This window comes from Oreochromis niloticus, linkage group LG15 (genome assembly GCF_001858045.2).
Source record: "Oreochromis niloticus isolate F11D_XX linkage group LG15, O_niloticus_UMD_NMBU, whole genome shotgun sequence".
In the NCBI taxonomy this organism is placed as follows: domain Eukaryota; kingdom Metazoa; phylum Chordata; class Actinopteri; order Cichliformes; family Cichlidae; genus Oreochromis; species Oreochromis niloticus.
This window is the reverse complement of record NC_031980.2, coordinates 14762965-14775298: the sequence shown is the minus strand read 5'-3', so window position 1 is coordinate 14775298 and position 12334 is coordinate 14762965. Positions and strand designations below refer to the sequence as shown.

General features: G+C 41.6%; 1 protein-coding gene across 1 annotated transcript; it reads left to right on the top strand.

The window, feature by feature from the left end:
* The first annotated feature begins 71 nt into the window (after positions 1-71).
* On the top strand, positions 72-9248 carry cpsf2 (cleavage and polyadenylation specific factor 2). Its single transcript, XM_003446284.5, has 15 exons — positions 72-231; positions 600-766; positions 2670-2829; positions 2929-3034; positions 3137-3266; positions 3357-3472; positions 3609-3796; positions 3954-4244; positions 4408-4508; positions 4845-5048; positions 5170-5322; positions 5543-5765; positions 5968-6282; positions 7731-7865; positions 8819-9248. The coding sequence occupies exons 2-15, from the start codon at positions 618-620 to the stop codon at positions 8909-8911; spliced, it is 2364 nt and encodes a 787-aa protein (XP_003446332.1). The 5' UTR covers positions 72-231; positions 600-617; the 3' UTR covers positions 8912-9248.
* The last annotated feature ends 3086 nt before the right edge of the window (positions 9249-12334 follow it).

The following is a 12334-nucleotide window of genomic DNA, read 5'->3' as shown; positions in this document are numbered from 1 at the left end:
AGATACCTTTCGAAAAAAAAATCTAAATGTAGTGTTTTAACATAGAATTATTTAGTACCGACACCACCATATGTGGTATGCTCCTTTGCCCTTTCACACATGATGCAGCGGCAAATATGTCTGCCGCTATCAAAAACGCGAGCCAAAATGGTTTAATTTGGGAATAACAGAAAAAAAGATTGTTGTTTGTTTTTTATTCCAGAAGACTAATCCATTATTTTACAATTAATGGTATGGTGCACGCTCCTTTGTTAGTTCATTTACACTCATTAGCTAGCACTGTAAATACACTTTGCTGGGCAATCTGCTAACAACTCTGAGCTAGCTGTGGCTAGCAACAAAACTGTGTTTACATTTTATTTACTTACAGCCTGTAAGCTGCATACATCACAGGTTAAACTTGTGCAACATTACGCTGTTAGCCTCACACACAGTTTAATGGCAAACTCCAACCATGGTTGTGTTTGTTTTCTTTGTTGATTAAATTGAATGACTTTTCTCAGAGTCGCACTCACACACATAAAGAGCCACGCGCCTTAGATTAAGTGGGAAAGGTTTCGTGGTGAGTATAACATGCAAGCACAATTCTTATATTTCAGCGCGACAACTGAAGAACCATGACGTCCATTATCAAGCTAACAGCCGTGTCAGGGGTTCAGGAGGAGACTGCCCTTTGTTACCTGCTGCAGGTGGATGAATTCCGCTTCCTCTTGGACTGCGGCTGGGATGAGAACTTCTCCATGGAAATCATAGATGTTATGAAGAGGTCGGTATACCGCCAGTCTTTCAAAAAGAGTTGATGTTTCTAATTTAAAAAACTCTTAGCAAAAAGTAAATGTGCCTTTATGAACTCACTAAACACAGTACACCCACAGCAGTCTGGTTTATTGATGACTGACCTCCCCACCCCGAAGTAGGGGAAAGAAAGCTTGTGCCGACCTTTTATTGCCATAAAAGAAAGTTTATAATACTACTACTACTACTGGCCGTCATTAGACGATGGGTGTAGGTTTTGTAGTCTTGTAGTCTGAGGGTCATCTCCCAAGAATTTCTTAACATCAGACCCCCAACTTACCTCACTTATGTTAAATTTGTACTTTTTCTGTCTCATCTTGTAGTAGAAGAATATCAGGCGCAAGGAGATGGTTCAACATATATGGAGAGATTTCCAAACTTAGTCCTTTGCTTCTTTATGCTTTCATTAGCATGGACAAATGTATGTCTTCTAATTCTATTGCTGTTTCCTATACATATATACAACATGAATTATCCTAATTCATACTCTAATGGCAATTTTGTAGATGTTAAGATTTTCACTGGGAGAAAGAATTAGATCAGAAGGAAAGTTCAGGTTGAGCGGTTTGGAGACCAAATTTAAAGAAGTATGGCTGAGATGATGTTGTTGTGAATATGTTGGACAAAGAATGTTAAATATGGAGTAGCCAAGCAGGAGAATAAGACCACTGAGACGAGTTACGGATGTAGTGAAAGAGGGCTTGTGTGACAGAGGAGGATGCTAGAGATAGGGTGAGATGGAAGCAGATGATGTACGATGAGGACAGTGGAAAGAAGAAGAGTGGGAATTATTAATGATGCAGTTTGGTTTTTATTATGCTTTCCACCTAGAGCTTTTTATTCACATAATAGTTGTGTTCTTCATCTCTGCCTGTGAATGTGAATCATTCTTAGCTATGTAGTGCAAGAGTGCAGAATTAAAGGATGTCTGTCGTCTTCTAACTATGCCATTATTGCACATTCACCTTCATGTCTGTCCTTGCCTTTGGTAGTCTTCTCTCTCTCGCCCTCTCAACATATATATAAAACCCTGTCTATTATAGTACTTTATCACCAATGAGAAATTTCATACTCATCGTTTCTAACTGTATCAGTTGGATGAACATCTATAGAGTCGAGAATAAAAGGGACAGCTCTACTTTTGAGGCTTCCAAACTACCTAAAATCTCTTCTTTTCTCACATCTAATAACTACAGCTACAGAGATTTCAGAGACAGTGGTTGAATTGTAACTTCCAGGGAAAAAAATGTTTTTTAAATTCTTATTTTAGTGCAAAGTCAGGAAACCTCCAAAGTGATTTTTACACAATTTGAATAGCTATCTTAACACCAAGAGTATCAGAAGTAACCCTTGAAGCTCTTTTCTTGCTTATAGAGCAAGATGACTGGGTTTGTATCAGAAATTGGTGAGGGTGGTCTCTGCCTATTCAGTTACCCTTGGAAAAACCCCAAAAACTATGTCAATGGTTGTCACGTCTTTATTGATATGTAATGAGGTGTCAAAACTCATCATTAAGGGTACAGGGCAGTTCATGAAATGTCATCTTTGTTGAGGGGGAAAACATTAAACACAACTTTAAATATTTCCCATGTGCACATGTTAGTTGGCTTTGTTTCTGGAACTGTGCACCTTCTAATCTTGAATGAATCGCAAACTGTCCTCAAAGTAGAGGCCACTAGAAGCCTATATTACCCTTGTAAAATGTAAAGCTTTATTATCTGTCTGGACTCCTTGTGAATGCGTATTGTTCTCCTTTAAAGAACAAATTTTGATCTTGTGAGACGAGACTGTGCGATTGAATAAAGATTTGAATTAAACTACTCCACTTTTCTGGGACTTGAACCTGCTGCAATGCTCTTTTTTCCCCTCTCCAGACATGTTCATCAGGTCGACGCTGTGCTGCTCTCCCATCCCGACCCCATACACTTGGGAGCCCTGCCATACGCTGTGGGCAAACTGGGGCTGAACTGTACTATCTATGCCACGATTCCTGTCTACAAGATGGGGCAGATGTTCATGTACGATCTGTATCAGGTAAGAAGGGGATGTGGGTAATGCATGATTTAATTAACAGAGGGTCTTTTTGGCTTGATTACCATTGCTGTATTAAATTCTCTCTTTCTTTCCATGTAGTCCCGAAACAACAGTGAAGATTTTACACTGTTCACTCTTGATGATGTGGATGCTGCTTTTGATAAGATCCAGCAGCTGAAGTACTCTCAGATTGTCAATTTGAAAGGTGTGTTTTATTTGCAGAACATCAGAGGTCAGGTGTTATTCCCTGTTTATGCACCACATATAACAATGTGATTGTTTATGTATTTTTTTTTTTACCTGACAGGAAAAGGGCACGGTCTTTCCATTACTCCTCTTCCAGCCGGTCACATGATTGGAGGCACTATTTGGAAAATTGTGAAGGATGGGGAGGAGGAGATTGTTTACGCCGTGGACTTTAACCACAAGAGAGAAATGTAAGCAAAGAAAACATTAATGTGAAATGAAATTTTATTGTTTTTAGTTTGGCTCATTGTTAATGCATTCTTTTTCTCTGTGTACTCCAGCCACCTCAATGGCTGCTCATTGGAGAGCCTCAGCCGTCCATCCTTACTTATTACAGACTCCTTCAATGCGGCGTATGTACAACCACGTCGCAAGCAAAGAGATGAGCAGCTACTTAGTACGTATTAATAGCCACTGGGCGCTTTAACACTAACACTATTACATCAATAGTATGTGAGTTCAAACTGCCATATTCTAACGGTTACAGATTTTATTATGTAAATTTGTAATTCTCTTTTTCCGTTCTTCCACAGCCAATGTGATGGAGACCCTGCGTGGTGATGGCAATGTCCTTATTGCCGTCGATACAGCTGGGCGTGTGCTGGAACTGGCTCAGCTCCTGGACCAGATTTGGAGGACGAAGGATGCTGGGCTCGGAGCTTACCCACTCGCTCTGCTTAACAATGTTAGCTACAATGTAGTGGAGTTCTCAAAGTCCCAGGTACCATTAACTGTTTGTTTTTCACATCGGAGAAACTATTGAAATATTCAGATTTTTCCAGTCAAAACTTAAATTTTTCTACAGAGAGAGCACAGCAAATAATACATAATTGTTATTGTTATAATTCATGAATTCATTAATTACTGATCCTTTGTAGGTGGAGTGGATGAGTGACAAGCTCATGAGGTGTTTTGAGGACAAGAGGAACAACCCGTTCCAATTCCGACATTTGACCCTGTGCCACAGTCTGGCAGACCTGGCCCGTGTACCCAGCCCCAAGGTGGTGCTCTGCAGCCAACCGGACCTTGAGTCAGGGTTTTCTCGAGAACTTTTTATCCAGTGGTGTCAAAATGCAAAAAATTCCATCATCCTGACGTACCGCACCACACCTGGAACCTTAGCTCGCTACCTCATCGACAACCCTGGAGAAAAGATGCTGGATCTGGAGGTGAGTCCTGCAGTCATAATGTTGATTTGCTATACCAGAGTGTTGATATCTGCCCCATGGGAAGCTTCTGATGCTAATATGCAGACCCGGCTTAGGAAGAAACAAAATTTGTCAGTTTGTCATTTACACCGTATCCATTTGCCACTTTTTCTCGTTACCACAGGTCAAGAAGAGAGTAAAACTCGAAGGCAAGGAGCTGGAAGAATACCTGGAAAAGGAGAAACTTAAGAAAGAAACTGCTAAAAAACTTGAACAAGCAAAAGAGTAAGTTTCTGCAGAAAAAGACATGAGATGACTTGTAGCTTAAGGGTTGCATGTATTTTCTCTGTGACGCTATTGGTGTTACAAAACGTTTCATCAGTCAGTTCACGAGTACGGCAGCAAATTAGGTTTGGAAAAAATGCCATCACAAATGCAAACTGTGGTCTAGACTACAAATCTCAAACATGCTGTTTAAAAGGAAATCTGTAACTGCGAGATGAGTCATAACACTTTTATGACAAACATTTATATTCCGCTACCGAGCAAAAATAAGTTGTCTGCTCCTAGACAAATTAAACTTTTAAGTATAGAATTAATGTTTATTTTATGGGTTTGCAGGGTGGATGTGGACTCCAGCGATGAGAGCGATATGGATGATGATCTGGATCAGTCGGCTGTAGTAAAAACCAAACACCACGATTTGATGATGAAGGGCGAGGGCAGCCGTAAAGGCAGTTTCTTCAAACAGGCCAAAAAGTCATATCCAATGTTCCCCACACACGAGGAGAGAATCAAATGGGACGAGTATGGAGAAATCATCAGGTACTCGATGCTAATGCACAAAAACATCAGATGACTGATGAATCCAGGAGGCCACTAATGTGAAATTCTGACTTTTATCAATGATAATATAATAATAAAAACCAATGTTACCCTTTTAAAGGCTAGAGGAGTTTCTGGTTCCTGAATTGCAAGCCACAGAGGAGGAGAAGAGCAAATTAGAATCTGGTTTGACCAATGGAGATGAACCTATGGACCAGGATCTGTCTGTAGTCCCCACAAAATGCATCTCAAGCACAGAAAGTCTTGAAATAAGGTCAGTGATCATTGTGATAATTTGGCTGTGTTTTCTCAGCCATTTTAACTGGCCATTGGCAAACGGTACAGTAGAATCCACCTCCACGTGATTGAATATCAAACTGTATGATGCTGAAAATTGTTATGTGTAGTCAACAAGTCTCTGGTGTCTCTGGTGCAGTTCTTGTCCTAGCAAGTGTAGTGTTCAAAGGCTTGACCTCATCTCTGTTTCTTCACAGAGCAAGGGTCACGTACATAGACTACGAGGGTCGCTCTGACGGGGACTCCATAAAGAAGATTATCAATCAGATGAAGCCCAGACAGCTGGTGATTGTTCGTGGGCCACCAGAAGCCAGTCTGGACCTGGCAGAGTCCTGCAAGGCTTTTAGCAAGGACATCAAAGTTTACACGCCTAAACTGCAGGAAACTGTGGATGCCACTAGTGAAACCCACATCTACCAGGTTAGCTTCATTTAAGGCCTGTGTAATTATATTTTTAATAAAGTGTGTTTATTTGTCTTTTTTTCCCCCTAAATTTAGTAATGGGTGCATTTGATCTTATACCTTAAATGTGTTTTATGACCTTAAATCTGAAGTATTGTGTTGCAATCCTTCCAAGACTCGTCAGTGTCTTCATACTATCTTGTTTTCTGTCCTGGTAAAGGTGCGGTTAAAAGACTCCTTGGTGAGTTCTCTGCAGTTCTGCAAGGCCAAAGACACGGAGCTAGCGTGGATTGACGGTGTGCTGGACATGCGTGTAGTGAAGGTGGATACCGGTGTGATACTGGAGGAGGGTGTGAAAGACGAGGCGGAAGAAAGCGAGCTGGCTATGGACATCGCCCCCGATCTTGGCACTGACCCCGTCAACATAGCAGTCGCGGCACAGCGAGCCATGAAGAACTTGTTCGGAGAGGATGAGAAGGAGTTTTCCGAAGAGAGTGATGTCATTCCCACGCTGGAACCACTGCCACCAAACGAGGTGGGGAGCAGAAATCTTGCTGTGTAGAATGATTTTGCTGTTCTTTTTGATTATTTGATTATGAGTAATTAAGTTTCTGAGAGACTCTGAGACTCCTCAGAGAAGACAAAAAATGCATAACCATTTCTTAGCCCTATAAACTGTGTTAAGGTTTATGTTGGATAGTGCATCCACAGACTGGATTTAAATGTTGGACAATCTTCCATGTATTTCTAACTTTGCTTTTTAAAACTTTGAGTTTGACTTTCTTTCCATCTCCAACCATGCCCATATTTGGACAAGATATTGCAAGCTAGCTTGGTTAGCAATGTGCTATGGTGTTTTCTAGTGAAATGAGATGTTAATTGTTTTGCAAAACAGCTAATTTCTGTACAGCTGTTTTGCTGTACAGAAATTACACTTAGATTAAGACTGATTGTTACATGTGACTCATAGAGTAGCTCTACTCTAATCTATTCATCGTTTTTTTTTGGAAGGGGGTTTCCCCCAAGGGGCCACATAAAAATCAGGACTGTGCACGGCCGTACCAATAAGCTGAACCTTTTGGCCTGCAAAATAACTGTCACATTCTATTGAAGAGCACTTGAAATTAGCAGCTGAGATCATAAACAAGTAGAAAAACATTTATGAGCTCATAAATCAAAGAAAAGAGTGGACAAATTTTCACTCAGAACAGAGTTCTCACCCCCTGTCGATCAATAGCCATTTAAGGCATGTTTTCATTGACTTTACTTTTCAAGCCTAGGGGCTGCATCCAACTCTCATGAACCATCTTTAGCTGCTCTGAGATATTCTCCTAATTGTCAGCTCACAAAATTCTGCTAATATCTTCCAGCTCTAAACTTTTTCTCTTCGTCTCCCGGTGTCAGGCTGTGCACATGTTCTAAACACATGTTTGAGTGGAGGACCTTCAAATATTCACTTTCAAGTTTATTTTGCTGCTGTAGAGTTGTTAGATATTTTTGAATGAGAGATCAAACGCAGTCTGTTTTTCCCAGTGTGCCCCAAACATTTAGATGGGTCAGTGATGTTGTACGAGTGAGTGGTCCCACCTCTGACTGCGAAGAAAGCTAAAGAGGGTGGAACGAATGCTAAATAGGGCGCTTTGTTTCGATTCAGCTCAGAGGGAATATGTGATCGGAAGGCTTGTTTTTGCTGCTGCTCATTTTGACAGGTAGCCTCATTTCCTTGCAGTAATGCAAATTGTTTTGGCAAATGAAACAACATGAGCAGCACGTGACTTTTAGACCCAAATAGCTGCTACAGTTAGTGCATAAAAACTGTTATTTTGGTGTTGTAATGTCGTTTGACCAACGTGTGATGCAGAAATGATCCCTGAAAGAAAACTTTTCCCAAGGCTTGTGATGTGATTGTGATAGTCTGCGTCCAAAAGAGTGAATAAGGAGTCTTTGTAGGACAAGTTTGACCCTGTTTCACTCTCTCTTCAGACTCCAGGGCATCAGTCGGTGTTCATCAACGAGCCTCGTCTGTCTGACTTCAAGCAAGTCTTGCTGAGAGAGGGCATCCAGGCTGAGTTTGTGGGAGGAGTGCTGGTATGCAACAACATGGTGGCCGTCCGCAGAGTAAGTGTCCTTCCTTCCCATGAAAGAATACTAGATGGATAGAAAACCAGTCAATTAGTCATATTAAACCTGCCAGTGTTTCAAATAATGACAAATAATGGTGTTTTAAATGCTGTTTGAAAGACCTTTTCTCTTTACACTCCTGGCTATAGTGACATGAGACTCTGAGCCATCGGATGCAGCGATGCACAGTTGAAAATTAATCGCATGAGACACACTAACAAAAAATTACAACAAACCGTGCTTCTCCATTTGTTTGATGATAGATTGTGGATCCCGAGCAGTTCCTTACGGTGCACTGAGCACGTCATTTTATATGTCATGAGAAAGTCTGGGGTGTAGAGAAAAACAGGTGGAAGCAATAGGCTGTAAATCTGCTTCCTGTTTTGTCTTAAATTGTATTTGCATGAACGGGAGGAAGAAAACTGGGTTTAATGTTGATACTCTATAGGTACCTGACTGTTTTTCTAAGACACACTTGGAAAATGGAGTACTTTAAGCTTTCTTTACTTAAGCACAAATACCCCAAATGGTACTTTATACACAAAGAGAAACAAATACAGCATGCGTAAGTAGGCTGCAAAAGCCCCAGCAGCAAATTAAAACATCTCACCTCAGACAAAGATGCAAATAAGAAACACAGGCAAAGCTTCAGAACTAAAGAGAAAGTAGGAGTGAGCCAGGATACTAACAACAAACTGCATAATTGACAAGAACTTAAAATAGATGCAACCCAGAAAAGGAAATCAAAGAGAGCCGAGACTCGTAAAGGAGTGCGGTGTTTAACTGTAAAATCTTGATGCAGATTCATTAGACGCTTTCATCCAAGTTTGTAGGAAGGAATGGAGAACACACTTGTTTTTAAGGTCTGGTGTGACGTACAAGGCTGGTGAAGGCTTGCTGTGTGAGGACCTGGTGGATGACCTTTGCATGTTTGCGCTCTCTTTGTCCAGACGGAGGCCGGACGCATTGGCCTGGAAGGCTGCCTGTGTGACGACTATTATAAGATCCGGGAGCTGCTGTATCAGCAGTACGCTGTTGTATAGCTGCAGCAGAGCACATCATGGAAATACAGAGACAAGCCTTTACAAGGACTTTACACAGAGAAGATGCGTGTACCTCTGCCCTATGAGCAGTTCCGACTGTTTCACTGCAAACCGTGTTGTACATTTTCCTTTTCCTGTACCTTTTATAATTTCTTTTCCAGGTATTTTTTTTTCATTGGTAGTTTACCTCAATAATGGCAAAGGCAGATGTTTCCATGGACTGACATCTTCTTGTGAACAGATTCTGAGGTTCTTGTAGTGTACAAGTCCTCCATACAAGTAAATGTTTTGGGCCTCCAGATCTGTCATTAAAAATCTTTGTTTTTTCCAAGATCTATTTCTGTTTGTCTTAAATGTCCAGGACTTCAAATGCTGGCTATTCAGTCCTACAGTTATATTGTTTCACTTGACTATTCACTCATTTATTACTGCTTATATAAGGTAAAATCGAAAGCTTCTCAGAATCCTTACTGGGCTGGCATGTATATTGTGGTTTTTCAGTGTTACTGACCACTCAGAGCACTTTATACTACAAGCCCACATTCGTATTTCACATATACTCATACAGGACTTTATGCTGTGCACTTAAGCTCTTTATCTACCTTCCATTCACACCTACGGCCACTTTAGATTCACCACTGCACTTCTTTGGGCTGTGGGAGGAAGCCCACACAGGCACAGGGAGAGCACGCAAACTCCACACAGAAAGGCCCCAGCCTACCTGGAGATTCGAATCCAAAATGTGGCCGATTTAATTTGATAATCTTCTTTTCCACCTCTGTATGTTTTCACTGCGCATTGCAGAGGCACACTGGCAAGGAGAGAGAACAGGGTTCCAGCAGTTTGGGCTTGACAAAGCTCCAGAGCTTCATATTAGTTCTCTCAGAATCTACACTTTGAGATGAATTCAGATCATCTGATATTGAGGAATACAAACACAACCAAACAGAAATACAAACAATGATAAACCTAACCAGTGCAAGAATGAAAATAAGCCAATAAGCAAAACTAACTTCAGACTGATAACACGAAAAAAATAAGCATATGATGTGTCACATATGCTGATCGGTCTATCACTACAAATACTTTGCTGCCTATGAGTTCACCTAGTTGTGTAGTGACACCAGATGGAGACATTTTTCAGCTGTATGTAAGCAGCCTCTGAATACCCATATCAAATCTGCCCATGCAGCAGGACCATCTGTAATACAGCGCTGACATGACATTGTCCCCGAAAGTGATAATTGGGATTGAATATAATTCAGCCTACTTGTAGTAAACCAGGATTACTGCTCTTTTTATATGTTAAGTAACTGTCTCACAGTTATAGAAATAAACATAGATGTTGCCTTCCTGGCTTTAAAATAATAATAAGAGAAACACTTGATCAGTTTGCTTTCTTATCTTTTTCTGGCACACGTGGATATACAGCCTCACCTCTGCCGTGCCCCAGTGAGGTGTGACTGCTTGTATTAAAGCTGGGCGATAAGAGGGAGTGTTGAGGATGGAAGGGGAGGCACGGTGTCACTGCCGGCGTGATGTGTCCGCTGCAGCCGTGGTGGCACATTGACTCGGCTGATTACATTCGCAGTGTTGTGTGAATCCCCGGGGTAGATCCTTAACACGGGCAGCTGTGGAATGTCACTTTTATGGATATACCAAAACAAACCCTCTTCCCCTCCTGCCTCCCCACAAATCACCCCCAACACTCCAGCATCACACGTGCTGGCAGCGTGACATCACAGTGGTGGAGACTCCTCCTGTTATCATAGCGTGCTAAGCAATCACAGGGGGCTACACAGTCACACACATGCCCACACATACACAGCAGCGAAGCACGCAGTGTGAGGGAGTGTGTGTGGGGATGGATGATCATGCACATGGTTGGAGGAGTTAGACTTGAGCATGGATGGCTGGCTGACATGCAGGCCTGTTTTTACACAGTTGCATAACATACAGTTTTGCACTTTAGAAACATTAAATTTTAAATGCTCTTTTTTAATCCGTGGCTCACACAGATAACCATGTCATGTTCAGAAAGGCACCAATGACGCCTTTATTTATTTCTCCCCCTCCCGCCTCCCTGCCTAAACCTCAGTAACCTGTGACAGACAGAAGCTGAGTGGGAGATGGAGAGCTAGAGTGGAGATGAGAAGGAGAGAGAGGAGCTCTTCTGTGCCATAGAGCATGCCAGGCCTTGCCCAGTCACTGCTTTTCATTTTGATAATTGACCGGCAACGCCAGAAATGTCCATCAGCTAATCCTCTTAGCTTTCATAATGCTGACTCTGTCACAGAAGCCCCTGTTTTAATGTAACGAGCAGCTAAGCCCAGAGCACAGGGCAGAATCGCCCAGGGGCAGAGAGGCCACTCTGCCCTCTGGAGGCCACTAAGAGAGCTGCTTTCCATTCAACGTGCACCTCCAATCTGCCGGGTGACGTCATATCTTGAACCCATACCCAGGTTGACCACCCCTGTGCCTTTTATGCTGCAGTCACTGGCACCAAACCGCACTCAAAAAACGAGCATCTTGGTCGTGCATACCCATTCATCTGTGTGGATCGGAGGATGAATGAATTTAATCCCTTTTGAATTCCTGGTCTCCTCACTAAGCAGACCACTTAATGCCAATGACATCAATGTAATAATGTGAAAAGGGGACAAATTTCTATGAAACCACACAATATTCAAACATAACATAAGGCACAAAAATCCCATGACATCCTGCTCTAAAAATGGAACTGTCACTCAGCCCAAATGGACATTGTGATGACATTCTACTGGTTTTGAGATTAAGCATGGGTTCTAAATAACCAGCGGTCATGACTAAAACTAGACATTTGAAAGATTTGGAAAATTTTTATGCACCTTTGTACCTATACTCCAAGACTTTAAGATAAAGACATTACAAGATTCAGGAAAATGATTTTTTAGAAAAAAACATTTAAAAATTAGTTTTTTGGGGGGGTTTTTTGGTAAGAACTTGTGACATAAATACACCCATAGGAAACATTATCATGTACATCTGCTCAGCTGTTAAAAACTCTAATCAGCCAATCACATGGTGGCAACTCAGGGCATTTAGGCACATAGACATGGTCCAGACAACCTGATGAAGCTTAAATTGAGCATCAGAATTGGGAAGAAAGGTGATTTAAGTGACATTGGGTGTGGAATGGTTGGTGGTGCCAAACCAACTGGTCTGGGTATTTCAGAAACTGCTGATTTACTTTCTGATCTGATTTCTTCCATTCCAACTCTCCACCACAATGGGAAAGACCAAAGAGCTGTCAAGTCTTAGCCCACATCAGACCATCAGCAAGAAGCTTTGTGAGAAGGTGAAAACTGTTGGTATGATTATTTAGTAATGGAAGAAATATGAAAGGTGTTGGATCAGCCCAGAACTACATGGGAGGAGCTTGTT